General features: G+C 43.5%; 1 protein-coding gene across 1 annotated transcript in view; it reads right to left on the bottom strand.

Moving 5' to 3' along the window:
- Nucleotides 1-19765, bottom strand: part of USP13 (ubiquitin specific peptidase 13) — a 113226-nt gene that overhangs the window by 61655 nt on the left and 31806 nt on the right. The window contains 1 exon segment of the mRNA XM_032225993.1: nt 18073-18133. Coding sequence (XP_032081884.1) covers nt 18073-18133 — 61 coding nt within the window.

Raw genomic sequence — 19765 nt, 5'->3', positions numbered from 1 at the left:
ATTTTAACTCCAATATTTATACATGTACCCTTTATACCTCCATTTTTATTTGACTATAATTATTTAAAGTCCTTCATCATAAAATATACCAAGATTTAATACATAACCACATACTGGCATTTCATTTAATATTTCTAAAATCCTCCAATAACACTAAATCCTTATGTCCTATTCTAGCTAAACATCCATAATATTTAATAACAAACTTTTCTAATCCTCCTTTCCCAAATCACTGTTGGCAATTTTCATCTAGTTTCCTTATATTATACTCATACATATATATAGGTTGTCATCATTATCCCTCCTTTATTTGACTATGTCCTGTATCATAACATTTTCCCCCTAATAATCAAACTTAACTGTATCTAATTTAATTCTTTTTTATTATCCTCTGTATATAATCCAAAAGGATTTCTAATCTTCCTTTCATGAGTACCATTCAATGTTCATGTCCAATTATACTTATCATAACACAACACATTGTAGACATTATCATTATCGATTATTTATTTAATTATATCTATTATCACTAAATTTCACTAAGTTTAACTAGTTTTAAGGTATATTCTTCCATCTATCAACCTGTATCTTTCCAATACAAAACAATCTCATATCTTCTGCCATAGTATTTTAACTCAGATATTTATACATAGTGCCCTTATACCTCCATTATACCTCCATTGGGACAGTCATTTTGACAATCTGATTTGGCAACCTTTTTATTTTACGTAAGCGAAGCACTGAGGCCATTCAGTGTGAATCAATTGGCAGGGTTTTGCCAAAAACAGATTTAAAAATGCCTGGTTTTCTGCATAAAAGGCAGTCATGTGACTGCAGGATGCTGCAAAGGGCCGAAAATGCAGGCCAATTGGCGAGTGAGAAAAATACAGTCACATGACTGAGGGTGGTGAGACCATTGGAATTTCAAATCCGATTGAAAGTAGCCCTGGGGAGGTCTGTTGTAACTTTGAATGGTTGCTAAGCAACCGGTCGTAGGTCGAGGACTACTTGTACACTAAGACTGGGAAGACATTGGTCCAAATCCACCAGTACAGGTAACTCCTCAACGTACAACAGTTCATTTAGTGACAATTCAAAATTACAATGGCAATGGAAAAAGTGATGATTTTTTTTTCCACACCTATGGCTATTGCAGATTCCTCGCCATTATGTGATCAAAATTCGGACCCTTGGCAATTGACTCATATTAACGTGATTATAACGTGATGCCCTTTTGCGACCTACTAACAAGCAAAGTCGATGGGGAATCCAGATTCACTTTGTAACGGTGTTACAAACAGCTGCAGTGATTCGGAAAACTGCTGTGACAGGGTCATAAAATGGGACAACATTCACTTAACAACTGTCTCAGCAACAGAAATTTCGGGCTCCATTGTGGTCATAAGTTGAGGACTCCCTGTAGTAATAGAAGCTGACTAAAAGTGGCTTTTGTTAGGTAAGCTCCCTGTTGGGAGAGCGAGTATGTTCAGCGAAGCGTTGTGAGAGTTGTGTTGGAGAACACACAAACCCAGCATACAGGGACACTGCTGTTTAAATGGGCTTTTACTTTCGTGGAAATAGAAGTATCCCATCAAACAGTCCAAATCATACATGGATAAGACAGTCAGTCATCAATGTCTTTCAGTTAAGGGATAATCCAAATAACATAGTCCAGTAATCATATAATCAGTCCGGTACACAAAGTTTGCTAGAAGTTGCAAAACTTACAATAGCTCACGGCACTTTCTAAAGAGCCGCTTCCAAAACACTCAGCCCAGCATCTAACAAAACAGAGAGCTAACAGTCATTCTGGCTCCCTCTTATGGCCAATTGAGGAAACAGCAACCAATCACATTTTACAGTATGATTTAAAGAAACCAGTACAGCATTGCTATATGATTTATATATTCCCAGCCCAACCGTTAGATTATATTCCTAACACCTTTGGGCCATTCACTTTCTTTCAACCCAATCTATCTCATGAATTTTGCAAGAGCCGAGGTGGCGCAGTGGTTAAGGTGCAGTACTGCAGGCCACTTCAGCTGACTGCTATCTGCAGTTCAGCGGTTCAAATCTCACCGGCTCAAGGTTGACTCAGCCTTCCATCCTTCGAGGTGGGTGAAAATGAGGACCCAGACTGTGAGGGCGATATGCTGACTCTGTAAACCTCTTAGAGAGGGCTGAAAGCCCTATGAAGCGGTATATAAGTCTAACTGCTAACTGCTATTGCTATAAGGAAAAACTGAAACATGCTGCTTTGGCCTCCTGAAGGAAATGTGATAAAAAAAAAATAGCTATTTCAGTCATTTTTTTTGCCACCCATCGATCCTGCTTGCATTATGCAGAAACATGAAGACAAACTTTATAAAAAAATAGACTGCAGCAGAAACCATCCCGCAGCTATATCTATAAATACAAAGAAGCCTGCAATTGGAGCAGCAATTAATACAAACTCAAGGTTTATATGGCAGTATCCCTAAGCCAATACAGGATCCTTCAGTTTTCTAAAGACCATAATCCCCATAATCCCTAGCCAGGCAATAGCTATATTGGCTGGGGAAATAGGAATTGTGGTTACAACACATCTTGAAATTACCAAATTTATGAAGGCTGCTCTACATAATCCCTATTCGTAGGAGGAATTCACAGAGAATAGAAAACATGCACATGGGTTTTATTTTAAATGATACTTATGAATTCTCTAGGCATAGGTCATCCCCATCACTTTTTGAGAACTCATAACAAAATACAGTTGGTCCTTGCTTAACAACCACTCATTCAGCAATGGCACCAAACGAGTGATACTCACAACTGGTCCTCAGAGTTCATATTACAATGTTAATTATAAAGTTGCAGCATTCCATAGTCAAGTTGTCACTATTTGCAATTTTCTTTGTTCAAAGAAAATTTGTCAATGGCCATCCAAATATTATTTAACCCTCTGATTCTTCAGTATTTCTCCTTGAACATAACTAATCCTTAGTTAGCGACAATTAAGACTAGAATTACTGACAGTAAGCAGCACGGTCACCTGAAGTCGCACTTTATGACTGTATCACTTAGTGACAGCAACTCTGGTCCTAATTGCCATCACTAACCAAAAATTATCTGTATTACAATGTGGGAGAAGTCAAATCCAGAGGGTTAATATTATTTTGATGGCCATTCTAAAGGATATCTAGCAACTTCTGATGGGTCATTCATTATCCAATTAGAAAGGACTAATTATTTAATCGAATAACACTGGGTTCTCTGGATTAGAAATCCACTTCTCCATCTCAACAGAATAACAGAGTTTTAAGGGAGCTTGGAGGTCTTATAGTCCAAACCCCTGTTCAAGCAGGTGACAAATGGTTGTCCAATCTCTTCTTAAAGACTTCCAATGTTGAAGCATCCACAACTTCTGGAGGCAAGGTGTTCCACTGATTAATTGTTCTAACTGTCAGGAAATTTCTCCTTGGTTCTTAAGTTGCTTCTCTCCTTGATTAGTTTCGATCCATTGCTTCTTGTTCTACCTTCAGGTGCTTTGGACAAACCCCCGTTCTTTGGGGCAGCCCCTGAAATATTGGAACACTGCTATCATGTCACCCCATGTCAGTGGTGGGTTGCAGGTGGTACGCCCTAGTACGGGCATACCGGTGCCTGCTGGGAGCACTGGGTACTGTTCTGGTATGGTGCTCGAGAGGGCTTGCCCGCCCTCCCTCCCTCCTTATCTGTATTTGAGCTCTTCAGCACTTCTGTCCACGTGCACAGAGTGTATGGTGCCTGCACAATGCTCCACCAAGCAGCTGGAGCATCACAGAGCATCGCAGGAGGTAAGGATGCATATTAATACTGCGCGCATGTGCTGTGTGCATTCATGTGGTGGACGGCGGGTCCCGTTTCACAATACCGGTTGCAACGAGATCTGGAACCCACCACTGCCACTGTCCTTCTTTCCATTAAACTAGGCATCCCTATTCCTACAGCTGTTCTCATATGTTGTAAGTCTTCTCCATTTGTGATGAAACAGTAGAAGTAGCCCCATGAGTGTATGTATATTTCCATGTTATATATAGAAATACCTAGATAGTTCTCCAGAAGGCTTCACACTTGCATGACCCAGAAGTTATTTTGAATAAAGGCTTCTTTTTCCAAAATTGGCAAGCTCCTCAAAATGCCTACAGATCATCGTAACAGCCTTGTTCCGTTTCTCCTTTCGTAGACGTTCCTCTGCCGTCATCTAATTCCATTAAAAGGAATTTAGAAGTGCCCAAAAGAAGAGAATATTTGTAGCTCAGGAATGAATTGTCAAAGTCTTTGGCGCTCTCTGAGCTTGGCTGTTGGCTTTTAATGTTTCATAACCCAACTAGGTATCATCCTCCGACACAGGTCAAGTAATGAAACATCTGGTAAGCCAATGTTTACGGAGATTGTCAATATTTATTTATTTATTTATTAGTTTGCCAAGCATGTACAAGATAGCAGGTATAAGTATGAACATGGACATGAACAAAGGAAATGAATACAATAAATGGGGGCAGTAGGACAGGGACGCTAGGCACGCTGGTGCGCTTATGCACGTCCTCTTTACAGATTTCTTAGGTATGGGGTGAGGTCCGCGGTAGACAGTTTAAGGTTGAAACTGTGACAGTTTGAAGATGTAACAACAGAGTCGGGTAGAGCATTCCAGGCATTGACCACGCTGTTACTGAAGTCGTATTTTCTGCAATCAAGTTTGCAGCAGTTTTACCTTGAGTTTGTATTATTGTCTATACACGTGTATTATTACTCTGTTTCCCTGAAAATAAGACCTCCCTGGATAATAAGCCCAAAAATATTGCAACACAGCAGCCGCCATGAGGTGACCACGCTCGCTGCCTCCTGCACCTCAAAAATAATAAGAACCTCCCCGAAAATAAGGCCAAGCACTTATTTCAGGGGTCAAAAGAAAATAAGACCCTGTCTTATTTTCAGGGAAACACAGTATGTATCATCCAGGTCATGGTTTCCCCAACTTTATTTTACTTATAAAGGAAACTGGACTTTCTTGCGTTTTTTCCTTGAAAACATTGCGCTTCTCATCCAAGAAGCTTTTTCAGTGCTGAACTGAAGAAGCTTCTTGGATGAGAAGCAAAACATTTTCAAGAGGGGAAGGGGGGGGGATCTAGGAAGTCCAGTTGTCTTTTGGAAAAAGCAGCTTTGGGATATCTGTAAGCCAAGCTCAAACAGCATCAAGGGCTCCACGGATTTAGAAATGCTAATGTCAAGAGCAGAGCCTATTTCCCTTCTAAGGGGCTGGGAGCCCTCCGAAGCTAAATCAGAGTTCGGAATGAAAACCGGTGGCGTAATCAAGAGAGGTGCCACCAAACGGCACAAGAACGGAAAACAGGCCACAGCAGGCAAAGCAAATAAGGCATGCTGTGACTGTCAGCCCACAAGGGCGAGGTGACGCAGGGGCCAGGCGCAGGAGAGGGGATGGAGAAGCTGTTATTTTGGGGCAAAGCTCTCAGCGGGACAGATTTCTCCTTCGTCTACCATCTGGCCAAGTTGAACAAGCGTCACTCGTGGCCGTTGGGACGATGACTGAAAACAGCAGCTGCGACTTCGGCTTCAGGCAGACGGCCGAAAAAAAACCGTGGAGTTGACAAGCCGGAGGGGGGGGGGAGGAAAAGAAAGGCTGTGCCAAGAGGCATGTCCAGATCAGGTTTTAAATGTTGCTAACTGAATGTGCTAATTATAGCAGGATGATTAGATCCCAAACATGAGGGCTGCGGCATTCAAGGAAGGGAGAGAAGGGAGGCACACCCTTACATCGAAAAACACAAGCACAAAGCACCCCAGGTTGTAAACTCTTCCGTTTTCACCAGTTCCATCCTATTTACAGGCGGCCTTGACTTACGACCGTTTGTGATGTTACAATAACATGGGAGGGGGGGAAGTCACTTATGACTGTTTTTCACACTTTGCAGCATCCCAGTGGTGACCAACCGTCATCTATTTTATCATGGTGTCTCAGGGATCATATGATCCCTTTCTGTGACTTTCTAACAAAGGGAAAGCCAGACGCCCTTAACAAATGTGTTACCAACTTAATAACTGCCATTACTCACTTAACATTCGTGACAAGACAGGCCGTAAAATGGGGCAAAACGCAACAAACTGTCTTGCTTAGCAATGGAAATTTGGAGCTCAATTGTGGTCATAAGTCGAGGACTACCTATATGTAAGAAAAAACAGCCAGGGGTGGTGAACCAGTACTATGTGGGAACTGAGTAAGACTACTAATAGCCAACAATTTCCCAGGTTTAAGTTTGTTTTACTAATTCATAAACAGCCTGCCACTCTTTCCTTCAAGATTTCATACTTGATTCCCTTCTATTTTTGATATCTTAACAAACCCATGAGAGGTTTAAAGAGAAATGGTGGATCAAAAGATCACCTTGTGAACCGAGTAGGGATTAGAACCCGGGCCTTTCTAAATTTCAGATTCCAAATTTCAGACCAATACTTTAATCTAGGTTTTCCTAAACTATCATATTGAAATAGAACTGCAGTGAGTTTAATGTTGTTGAAGCATAGAACTGCTCTAACTGCTTTACTACAGTTGCTCTTAAAATTAATCGTGGCTAAAACTCATTAAACCAACATTGTTTGATTCTAAAAAATACTAACAAAATTCATCCAAAATTCATATCAAGCAATAATTTTACTGGGGCCAATGAAAATTCCACAAAGGACTCCCTAAATTCTTCTGTAAAAGTAAGGAACTCTTATAGTGATTATTTCCAGCCAAATGGCCATGTCAAACACAGGAAAATAAAACAATTGTGGTACCTAAAAGGCATGTTCAAACTTGGCAACATTGAGATTTGTGGATTTCAACTCCCAGAGTTGAATATCCCAATCAGCATGCTACTTCATAGCAGCTACTAACTGAATTTTGTTTAGTGCAACTTATTGCCTGGTAAATCAGAACACAATTGTAGCTTCTCCCCTGAAAACCACATCTTCTAGCCATAAAGTACAATGAGAGAACTGTAATAAATAAAGAGATTTTCCACTTTGGGGATACAATAATCTCTGAGTCAGCGGGAGGAAAGGTGGTCTGTAAAATGAGTGTGTCTGTTAAATCCACATGGGATTTTATGTATGTATATTATACATGTGTAAATACATAAGCGCAGAAGCATATAGAACGCAGTAATATAATATGCTAAACAGAGATCTGTTACAAAATATACTTATACCAGAAGTCTAAACTTATGTAGAATTCAAGGAATATTCACATTCCTTGAAACTACTATCCTATTCTTGGATTGCTTTCAGTTCCAAAAAAAGGTTATTCTCATTTAATTTTGAGATGTACTGTACCTATCTAAAACAGAAAGTTATTTACTCTGAAATTTTAAAAGGATTATGTTAATTGAGTACACTATTGGTTTTTCAGGTAGGTAAACCACTGGGGAAAATATGAGTTTGCCAAGAAATATGCTAAGACAGATGTAAGCCAGTCTCCACAAAACCAAAAAAGACCCCTCAGAAACTAAGTTGTTCATGGTACCAAAACATTTTCAGAAAGGACTTTTTTAAAAAAAAACTATTTATTTTTTTTTGCTTGTTTATGTATTTCTGTTTTCTTAGCAGTTCAGGCACAAATCCAGAAATTCAGCCATAAAATTAAATGCAGCCTGGTTGCTAAGTGGCGAAAATGTAATCAATGATCATGGAGAGCATTATATCTTCAAATCTGGTTATAAATTGCCCTGGTTAGGTCTCGTATACTTTGAATAGTTGCTAAGTGGCTGTAAGTCGAGGATTACCCGTATAGCGTCCATCCACAGTGGGTTTTTTTTTTATGGATGCTTACATGGAACTAACTAGAAGAGAATTTTTGGAGAGGTACGGATCAGTGGTGGGATTCAAAAAAATTTTACTACCAGTTCTGTGGGCATGGCTTAGTGGACATGGCAGGGGAAGGATACTGTAAAATCTCCATTCCCTCCCAATCAGCTGGGACTCAGGAGGCAGAGAATAGATGGGGGCATGGCCAGCCAGAGGTGCAATTTACCGGTTCTTCGAACTAATCAAAATTTCCGCTACTGGTTCTCCAGAAGTGGTCAGAATACCAGAATACCTGCTGAATACCACCTCTGGTACGGATCCTTCTATCTGCAGCGTTAAATCACACCACAGAATTAATCCAACTTTTAAAGTAGTGACCATGATAATAGATGCAGCCTAAGATCATTAGCTGCCTACTTGGGGTGGGGATGAAGTCTTGTGTAGTAATTTGAACTTTATGATTCATCTTATTAAAAATTCTTACATTGCTAAATATGGCACAGCTCATTCTAGTCACAGACCTGAAATAAACGCTTTGCAGAATAAAAATGAAATAAGCCAAGAGGGGTCCCTGTAAACATGTTACTAGTCATACTGTAATCATTTTCTAAACAAATCTTGCTTCAATTTGAATGCAGCCTTGAACCAATAGGTAGGAATTTTAACCGCTGAAATTCAGAGTTAAGTCTGATACTCAGATTATACCTCTGATTTGCTCATCAAATCTAATCTGTCGATCTACAAAGTGAACAGAGGACAAGCAAAGCCCACAGAAGCAACATATTCAAAATAATATTGATGTGAATTCAAGTTTCGGATGAAACAGAATGCCGGCCAGGCCTGCACCAGGCCTCCCAGGGAATCTACCACCATGATGTATAGTACTTAACCCGTGCAATAGCTTAATGACCTCAGCTGGGAGAGCCAGGATCTGGTCATTGAGTGAGTCGTCATGTGGGCACCTCTCTTAATAACAGTTACAAATTATAACCCGAATTCCAGGCTCAATTGTGGTCATAAATTGAGAACTTACTTGTAGATCTCTGTGCTTGGTTAAGGGGAGCTGGGGGAAAAGCAAGATGTCTGTCACATATTTTCTCCTAAGCAGGGGGAGTTTCTGTGAAATATTGGATGGTGGCAATTTGGTCTAGTGGTTAAGGCACCCAAACTATAAAGCAGGAGAATGCGAGTTCTGTCTTAGGCATGAAAGCTGACTGTGTGACTTGGGATAATCACCAGGAGACTGGGAGTTCTAGTCCACCTTAGGCATAAAAGCTGGCTGAGTGACTTTGAGTGAGTCACCAGGAGATGTGAGTTCTAGTCCCACCTTAGGCATGAAAGCCAGCCAGGTGACTTAGGCCAGTCTCACTGTCTTAGCACATGGTCCCTGGACCAGAGGTGGTATTCATTTACCTTCGCTACTGGTTCGCAAATGTGAGCACATGTGCGCTCGATTCGCTCACACACGCCACCTTCTGTGCATGCGCAGGACCTTCCGCCCATGCACAGAGCATCAAAAATGGGACGTGATGATGTCTGGGTGGGTGGGCGGAGCCTCTCACCACCGGCACTACTGGTTCGCCCGGACTGGATAGAAACAGCTGAATAGGATCACTGTCTCCGAATCAGGGGACAAACTAGTCAGTCAATTCCACAAGGTCAGGCAACTGAAGAATCAACATTCAGTTTGACCCCTCCCCAAAAAACCAGACCCTACATTTGTGAGAAAACATTAGGGGGGAGGAGGAAAACTAGATGGTGCAGCATTTAAAGAACAGGTCCTTCCTAGGAGTTCTGAGAAGGTACAGAAGGACAGTGAGTGAAGCAACCACAGATTGCTCACGGCAGCTAGTCAACTATGTCTCTCTGCATGGGTTCAAACAGTGGTGGGATTCAAATAATTTTAATAACCAGTTATCTGCCCTAATGGCCAGCTGGGTAGGGGTGGCTTGGTGGTCATGTGACTGGGTGGGTGTGGCCAATTCAATGTCACTCAGGTCGATGGGCGCTTCGCCTTAGCTGTGACAATATAATAAGGGTTAACCGGAGAGGCAGTTTCTGTAAGCAGGTCAATAAAGATTAGGCTAGAAACAACACCAGAATGTTTCCTTCCTGCCTGCCTTCCTTACAGGGTTAGCCCTGTGAAGTGGAAAAAAACCAAAATGAGATTTCTTCCAACAACCGGTTCTCCCAACTGTTTAGAAAGTAAACAACCGGTTCTACTGAATAGGTGTGAACCGGCTGAATCCCACCACTGGGTTCAAAGATGCCTGAGTGCAGACCATGATTGTGATATGTCTGTGGAGGTTCGCATTCACCAGGTCATAATTGTCCCAAAGGTGCTTTTTATTTAAAGGCAACTGATTTTCTTTTAAGATGTTTTGCTTCTCATCTAAGAAGCCTCTGCACTTTGATCCAAAGAAGCTTGTTGGATGAGAAGCCAAACATCTTAAGAAAAAAAAGAAACGTCCCACTGCCTTTAAAATAAAAGCACCTTTGGAACATGAATGGGATAGGACACCAATTCACCCAAATTAAGCTCATGAAAAATGATAGCCACACATCTTCCACCATTGTGAGGCACCCAAAATAGATGTTGGCAGGCCACATGAGCTGCATTTTCTGCACCTAGAATTTAAACAAAAGCTCTCAAAGTGGCCATTCTACTGTCATTTTTAATATGACCAAAGAGGTTCATTATTATTAATTAGAGCTGCCCACTCTCGCAGACTCTTAAAACATATTACACACGCTCATTCTATGAAACCCATGGAGAATAAGCACATTAATTGCATTACATTAATCATACTCAACTCCATTAATTATACTCATATCAACCTTAGTTCAAGAGAGCTTGCATTTCGGCATTATTTCTCTCTGGGTCTGAAGAACATTTCCCAGACCTATTCTAAGGAAACAATTCTCAATTAAGTGCAAGAATTGTGTGCTTTAATTTCCAGCCATGCACTATCAAGAAGAATTTTTTTAAAATTTTTTATTTCTCATATATACATTCACAATTATATGAACTCATACTGTTATTAATAATATGTATTTGTAACAATTTTTCTCCCCTACAGTTGACAATATAATTGAAGTTGCTTTCTTACCATCCCATAAACCCATCTTATTTTACAACAATCCTACTTCTTCTTCCTTCCTTCCCTCCCTCCTTCCCTCCTTTCTTCTCTCCTTCTCTCCTTCCTTCCCTTCTTCCTTCCCTCCCTCCTTTCCCCTTCCCTCCCTCCTTTCTTCTCTCCTTCTCTCCTTCCCTCCTTCCTTCCCTCCTTCCTTCCCTGCTTTCTATCAGGAAGAAATTTATTTAAACCCTACAGCTTTGAGAATCACTTGTCTGAAATGAGTATTGCCGTGATGGCAAACCCATGTCACGCAGACCACAGGTGGCACGCGGAGCCCTCTCTGCGGGCACATGAGCCATCACCCAGCTCAGCTCCACTGCTCATGCATAGGGGCATGTTGGCATGAGCCCACGCACACACACATGCCCCATTTTTGGTTTCAGGAAGCTTCAGGGAGGCCTGCTAGGACCAAACGGGGCGTTGGGGGCGGTTGTTGCACTCAAGTGTGGGGGAGAGCACGGGCATCACATGCACATGCGCAGGGGGTGGGGCGCATTGCATTATGGGTGTGAACATGTGCATGCACGACATTACGCCGCGCGATTCAGCATGTGAGGAGAAAAGGGTTTGCCATCACTGGTGTAGCGTCTACGGCTTGAGAAAGGAGTTGGATTAGAAGACTTCAAAGGTCCCTTCCAGCTCTATCCTGATTGATGATTGGTTGGTTGATTAAGAGGAAGCCCATGCTTGAACTCAGTACAGTTGCTGATACTTCCACTTCAAAAGAATACAGGAAGTCCTACGGCAGTGATTCACTTAACAGTTATGGCAAGGAAGGTAGTAAAATGGGAGGAAAAAAACTCGCTTAATAACTGTTTTTCTTAGCAGCAGAAATTTTAGGCTTGACTGGTGGTCACAAGTCAAGGATTACCTGGATCAGGCTGTCATAAAAACATCCAGTTTCAACATCAGTTAGTTCCTGCCAATTAAAGTTCCCACTCCTGGGTTAAATGAGCCTATGATTTTATTTCATAATTACTAAAATGTGGGTCTGAATAGAGTAGTTAACCTATTGCCCCACCCCTCAAATAGATGCACCTTTGACCTAAATAAAAATAAATAAATCACATAATCCTCCTCCTCTCTGCAGTTTTCCAAAATACGTTTATAATGGTGCATGCTAAAAACAACAACGGGGGGGGGGGGGTGTCAAACCCAGGATAGAACTATACAAATAGAGGCTGCATTTCTGACCACTATTAGTAGCCAAGGGAAAGCACATAATTCACAATGTTTCGCTAAGATTACAAAACTGTAGAGAAGGGCTAAGTGAAGACTGGATAAAAGATTCATGTCTGTCACTCATAAAATGGAATGGAACTGAAATCTAATCCCATATTTAGATAATGGGACCACTCATCCTCCTGCTCCATTGCAGCCAATGAGCAAGCAAAAGTGGGCCAGTGACAGTGGTGAAATTCAATTTTTTTTTACTACTGGTTCTGTGGCCGTGGCTTGGGGAAGGATACTGCAAAATCTCCATTCCTTCCCGATCAGCTGGGACTCAGGAGGCAGAGAATAGATGGGGGCGCGGCCAGCCAGAGGTGGTATTGCCAGTTCTCTGAACTACTCAAAATTTCCACTATTGGTTCTGCAGAACGTACTGAATTCACCGCTGGCCACTGACCAGATAAGCTCCTACTGCACATGGCTGTTGATGCTGCCACCATGAGGCAAGTTTTGGGGTGTGGATGGCCTGGCTGCAGTGGCGTTGAGATAAGCCAGTGTGGGGTACGTAGGGCAGCTGCACCATCCCGCCTAGTGGCTGCGCACAGACAGAATAAGCTGTACAGGCTCTTAAGTAAGGCTTATTTTGGAGGGTAGGGCCTATATAGGCGCACATGTAAAAAAAGCATGCTAGGGCTTATCTTTGGGGAAACAGGGGAGTCAAACCTGAATAAAACTAAGCAAGAGCCTATTTAAACCTTCACGGAAATATACTGTATTTTTTGTATGTTCCTTCAATCCTTATTACAGTGGGTGGCCAACCAATGGCACACATGCAAGAGGTGGCATGCAGAGCCACCTGTGGACATGCAAGCCATTACCCCAGTTGTGTTTTGGGTGTCTGCTGCACATGCACACATGCCTCCTTCCAGCCAGCTGGTCTTTAGGTCTCTGCTGCGTATGCACAGGATGCACACGCGCATGCACTCATGCCTTGCACTTTTGGGTGATGTAACACTTTGGGCTCTCTGGTGCCTAAAAGGTCCGCCATCACTGTCTTATTAAATCCAAGTGTCTGCATTTTCTGTACCTTCAAATCGCAATAGCACTTAGACTTATATACCACTTTACAGCACTAGGAAGTTTACAGAGCAGGCATATGGCCCCCAACAGTCTTACATCTAAGTTTCTTTCACATTTTATAAGCTAGTTTTGAACTAGCTTCAAACCAGTTTTTCTGGATGAATTTTAAAATAGACGCTTTTTGGGGGATCTAGAAAAAAAGTGATCATTGTCCAATACAGGAAAACATGCCTTGGATAAGTGCTCAAATTATAAAATAAATAAAGAGGGCTGAGTCCTGTTATCTATTTATGAAAAGACTCAGGTAATGGTTTTACAGAGTTTTCAGGATACAAGTCGGCTAAAATTCATATCCTTCTTTTTCATCGCAATTTTTCAAAGGGCTTGCTATGTTTTAGTACAGCTATTAACGTGTTCCCAGAAAATAAGACAGGGTCTTATTTTATTTTGACCCCAAAATAAGTACTTGGCCTTATTTCCAGGGATGTCTTAGAGGTAGAGGTTGCTAGCCCGGGCAGATATCACGCTTCAGCAAGCAGTTGGCGAAGCTAGAGCCGCGGAGCTGTCGGACCGTTCCCATGGCCGACATTCAACGCTGCCAGCAGCTGATTGCACCCCCCCCAATGAACCTGCCTCATTGGATGAAACTAGCTCCACTGAACGACCCTGAGGAGGACCAAGTTGACCTCCTCAGGGCGCAAACAAGGACAGCTGCCTGCACCTGCCTCTGCCCGTGTCCCAACCGGCCAGCTGCGGGGGTTGCGGCGGCAACCACATTCGGGCAGCCTGCCCCCTTTAAAGTGGCTACTTGCCGCTGCTGAATAAGAAGGGCCACCTCACTCATGTCTTCCACGCTACCTTACCATCGACGCCTCAGGCTGACTGCTGCCCACTTCCCACCCGCTAGCAACGCCGACTGCTGCCACCACAGAGGATGACTGCTACGCCATTGACAAGCACCACGACAGCCCTACCGCCTCGGTCAGCAAGGCTTTGGCTGATGCCGAAAAAGATTACAGTCTCTGTGCTCATCGAGGGGGCTCCATGCATGATGGAAATGGACCTCCGGGCCCTTCTATTCCCTCCTCTCCTGGAGCACTCTCTCCAAGTTGTGTCCTGCCATCTCCAGAAGCCAGCTGACCCCAGCAGATAACACCCTGAAGGACTGCCAGGGGACTCAGATTCCGACCCTGGGCTGCTGTTCCATTTGGGTGGATTACAGAGGTTTTCATGGCAGGCTTCCCATTTGGTAGTTGGGAAGCCCTTCCCCTTCCTTGGCCTCTCACTTTTGGGGGTCCACCAAATTGCCACCACCTCACCATCTGTTGAAAATGTCATCTCCAAGTTCGTTGACGTCTTCAACGGCACTTTAGGTGAATATAAGGGCTCCCCTTATCTCTCAACCTAGACCCCCAGATTGCCCCCATTTGGCTCAAAGCCGGCAGTTGCCGTTTGCTTTGAGGCCTCTTGTTGATGCGGAGGCTCGACAATTGTTGGCACAGGGCATCCTTGAGCCCATCGACCATGCTAAATGGGAGAGCCCCATAGTGGCCCCCCTAGCAGTGATCAGGACATCATCGAAGTACGGAACTACACCCAGGAGCCCATGGAGTAGCCGCTCCATCAGCCTCTGGAAGATCCCCGGGGCCACAGAACGCCGAATTGAAGTCTATGGCAGCCAGTAGTGCCCCAGTGGGTGACGATGATCTGGGCTGTGGCTGCCTCACCATTCACCGGGAGCTGTTGATAGGCCTGGGCCATATCCAGTTTGGCGAAGATGCAGCCCTGCCCCAAGGAATGGAACAGGTGCTACACCACTGGAAACTGGATATCGGTTTGCCTGGCAGCCTCTATGATCGTCGACTTATAGTTGGTGCAGATCCTTATAGAGACGTCTGGCCCCTACAGCTTTGGCCATAGAGTCATTGGACCTGCTGCTCTCAGTCTTGGATGTCATGGCCCACTCACTGGCAGACCCACTCTCTACCAGGTCCTCACCTGGGTGCAGAGGGGGTGGCCGTTGGGAAGCTGGCCAAACAATTTCGACCTTTTAAAATGCGCCAGCTGGAGCTCTCCCTCCAGGGCAGTTGTCTGCTCTGGAGCGACTGTGTTATAATCCCCCCCTCCCTGCAAACCGAGGTTTTAGAGCAACTCCACCAGGGCCACCCAGGCATAGCTCGTATGAAGGCTTTAGCGTGTAGCTATGTCTGATGGCCCAGGTTGGATTAGGCTATAACGACCTGGGTCGGCCACTGCACCACTTGTCAAGAGTTACACCCGGCCCCCCTTATGGCTCCCATTAGAGGACCTTCCCCGGGGACCCTGGTCTAGGCTCCATGTACATTTCACGGGGCCTTTCCATGGCCAGAATTTCCTGGTGGTGGTGGATGCCTACTTGAAGTGGGTAGAACACTTCATCATGACATCCACCACCGCCGAGGACACTATCCGGAAGCTGCACTGCCTATTTGCCACCCATGGCATTCTGGACACTGTGGTGTCCGATATGGTGCTCAATTCACAGCCGCCGCTTTCCAAGAGTTCCTGGCTGACCTTGGCATCCGCCACACCCTCACTGTGCCCTACCATCCAGCCTGTAATGGCTGAGCAGAGCACGTAGTCTGCTCGGTCAAAGAGGCCTTGGGTCGAATGGGTCATGTTGGTTGGCCGGACAAGGTCATGGCCTACCTCCTGGGCCAGCATTCCACCCCCTGCCCCATCTCCCACAAAAACCCTGCGAAGCTGTTGATGGGCCACTGCCTATGGACTACCCTGGACCGTTTGCATCCCCAATACGTCACTCGCCTTCTGAGGGCATAGGGGGGCCATCCTAAAGTTTTCCGGGATGGGGATTTAGTTTACGCAAGAAACTACACTGGGGACCCGAGGTGGGTGCCTGCCCACACCAACCATCTGAGGCCTTCCCCGAGTCAGGCCTTACCTATGATACTGCCACCTGCTGGCCACCATCCTGCTACCAGCCTCAAGCCGAGCCACCAATGTTTTTGGGACTTACCTTTTCAGCCGCCGCCGCATGTCAGAGAGGATGCTCCTGATGTCACCTGGAGCTCCACTCCCCTGGGGGAGGAGCTACCATGGGCATGTCCTGCCTCTTCGCCGGCAGCACCGATACTTCGGTGTTCTGCGGGTCCGACGCCAGCCAACTATTTATGTGACTACGCTTGCGCCACATCCGCGCATGCGCTACAGCCACCCTATTCCTCCCCGGAGGTCAAACACAACCCTGATGCAGCCCTCAAGGAAATTGAGTTTTGACATCTCTGAGCTAGGATTAAATACCGTATTTTCCGATTATAAGACGCACCTTTTCCCCAAAAAAGGAGGGTGAAATCTGGGGGCATCTTATACACTGAATACAGCATTTGTGACCTCCCAAAACCCTGTCCCCTAGGCAAAAATGGAAGTGCAGAGGCTTTGGGAGGCCTGCAAAGTGCTCCTGGGGACTGGGGAGAGCAAAAATGGGGCAAAAAAATGGGCCATTTCACAAAAAACAAGGCGTGCAGAGGGTTTGGGAGGCCTGCAGAGTTCAAAAACTTTTTTTAAAATTTACCTCTTCAAAATCTTGGTGTGTCTTATATCCAGTGCATCTTATACTCTGAAAAATATGGTATTTCCAAACAAGTGTAAAGCAAAAATAATGGATTTGTTTACCAAACGGATCTGGGTTCTTACTTCTTAAAAATCTGGCTTTGAATCCCCTTTAGCATCATTTGTGATGCTAAATTAGAGTTTGCCACCTCTTTTTTCTTTTTTTGAAAGTCCATCTTTAACAGCTCCACAGCAAGCAGAATCCCTTCACACTGAGATCGCCGTCATATAAATTTAATTAATAAATAAATTCTACACTGAAGCTGAGTAGGTATGTATCATATTTTATTTTGCTTAATTCACTTTTCAACCCTTAACATTACAACATAATCTTCATAAATGGGATTGAAAAAAATTGAGGGGGGAGAGAGACAGAGACAGCCACACACACACACACAGAGACAGAGACAGAGAGAGAAAGAAGGAAAGAAAGAGGAAAGAAAGAAAGAAAGAAAGAAAGAAAGAAAGAAAGAAAGAAAGAAAGAGGATGTGACAGAAGATAAAATGCACAATTACTTCAGCTGATCCCTAAAGCTCAAAACATGCCATAACTTTCCATAAAATTTTTCACCCAGTTCCTTCTTCTCAGGATCCCATTGCTTCTTTATCTCTTAAAAAACAGAGGAAACTTTCAATTAAAAAGGGTCATAACCAAAAGAGATAATTTGCAAGCGCATATATGCAACATATAGTGACCTCTACCAAGTTACACCCTGCTAATTTTAGAAAAGCAAATGTGGGTTTATAACACCGCATTTAATCCCAGCAAAAGCCACCGAATTCTTAGCATTGAGAAAGATAGGAAACGTGCTATCGATTTATTCAGAACAAAGGGCTTGGGTTCAACAAGCAAAGACCAACTCAAGAACCAGGAATTAGTTCCTCCGTTGTTCTGTCTTTCTGTGGGATTTTCAGCAACACAAAGAAAGGATTCATGATGAGTTTACTAAGCCATGCAAAGTGTTTGTTAGGGTACATCAAGGGGAGGGGGGAAACAGACAGTACATAAATCCCAAAGAAATTGTCAACGCAATGGGGGAAATCCCTCCACAGGACTGCAGTTTATAAAGTGGTATTTAAAAATATTTTTAAAAAATTATATAAATTTAAATTTTTACAAAATTTAAACGCCTCCCCCATCAGCTATAGAATTTGCACTTAAACCGGTGTGAATCAATGCTCAAAAACATAAAAATGCATGCACCTAGGTTAGTCAGAAGAAGGATGTGAAAACAGCTCTTTACAGTACCTAAAAATAGCTTGGTGTTTCTCCTTTTTGGTAAAGCTCCACCAGATGCCCCTGTTACCTTCTGAAAAGAAAGAAAGAAAGAAAAATAGATAAAAAGAAGAGGAAGAGAAGGAAGAGGAAGAAGAAAGTTTTTTTAAAAAAATCTTTTGTTGCTACAAAGTCCCCCTCCTCCCCATATACATTCATAAAAAATTAGGAACCTCACATAAAAGCAGTCTGCATTGATACTCAGGTGTAAAATGGACACTATTATTTCCAGTAACTAGAAATTGATTCTATTGCACCACATAGAGTTGTCATAAAAGCAGATTCAAAACAGCAGCAATGACCACAATAATAGAATCACTAGTTAATTATTGCACATTGTTGATAGCTTAGTGATGGCACACAGATGCTAAGACCTAACAGGGATTTAAAGAAAGTATTCCAACAGGTGCAGATTCAATCTTTCCTGAAAAGGTAGCCTTGTCTTTCTTTTACTTACCAGCTTTTTAAAGAAAGCTTTCATCCTGCTTATAAGTTCAGCCTTCTCCAACCCAGTTGTCCTCTAAATACATGGACTTCAACAGTCAGAATTCCACAGAAAACAAACCCCTTGTTAAAAATGATGCATGCAAATTCCACACGTTTGAAGGACATCATATTGCAGAAAGTTGTTCTACTCAATCTAGATTCGTCCCCAAACAGAAAAATATTTTTTGTCAATGAATCATGGGTAGGCTGCTGGGGGTTCGGGAGAACCTCTAGTTAAGATTCTATGCAGTTCGGAAAACCAACTCCTGGCTGGCCCCACCCACCCTGCCCCTCCCATAAGTCCCCACGCAGCCCGATTTGGATGCAGGTAAGAGCAGGGTGCGTGCAGAGGCTTGGGGAGGGAGAAAAACGACCCTACCGGAAGTTCGGGAAAGCCGGAAATGGGCCCGTTTCTGATCTCCAGAGGCCTTCGGAGCCTGGGGAGGCCGTTTTCACCCTCCTGGAGGCTCAAGGAAAGCCTCCAGAGCCCAGGGAGGGCAAAAGCGCTTCCCCTTGCCATGGTGCAGGAGGCCAACTGGGCCATGCCCATCATGATCATGCTCATCCAGCAACTAGGCAGAGAACCCCTTGCTAAAAATTTTGAAGCCCACCCCTGAATGAATCTATAGGTTCGTATAAAAAGAACCTGAACCTTAACCTTTTAGAGCAGGGGTAACTGGCAACTTTTAAGACGTGTGGGCTACAACCTCCAGAATTCCCGAGCCATTAGAAATTCTGGGAGTTGAAGTCCATCAGTCTTAAATTTGCTAAGGTTCAACTCCCCGATTTAGAGCTTTAAGGAAATAATCACACATTTATATTTTGCCAAGTAACAAATCGGCATCCAGTGCAGTGACTTAGAATAGGACACAACATCGCCTTTTGAATTTTGCTCAAGATCCCAAGGCTACCAAATTCTTTTATCAACCAAAGTTTCCAGACAAGGTATGGGCCTTCTCTTATGATAGTCAACCTATGACATAAATGGCACACTTTTAAGGCCACGTTTTCTCAGAAAGTGATGTAACTAATGCACTAATGAAGGTGATTAAATATGTTCCTGCTTATTGCCTCTAATTGGAAACCTGAGAAGAATTGGATCCAGACAGAATATTTTTTATTTATTTATTTGTATGCCGCCCTTTTCCCTGAAAGGGACTCAGGGCGGCTCACAACTCAA

This window comes from Thamnophis elegans, chromosome 10 (genome assembly GCF_009769535.1).
Source record: "Thamnophis elegans isolate rThaEle1 chromosome 10, rThaEle1.pri, whole genome shotgun sequence".
Classification (NCBI taxonomy): Eukaryota; Metazoa; Chordata; class Lepidosauria; order Squamata; family Colubridae; genus Thamnophis; species Thamnophis elegans.
Note: the sequence above shows the minus strand (reverse complement) of the source record. Positions and strands in the feature narration are given on the sequence as shown.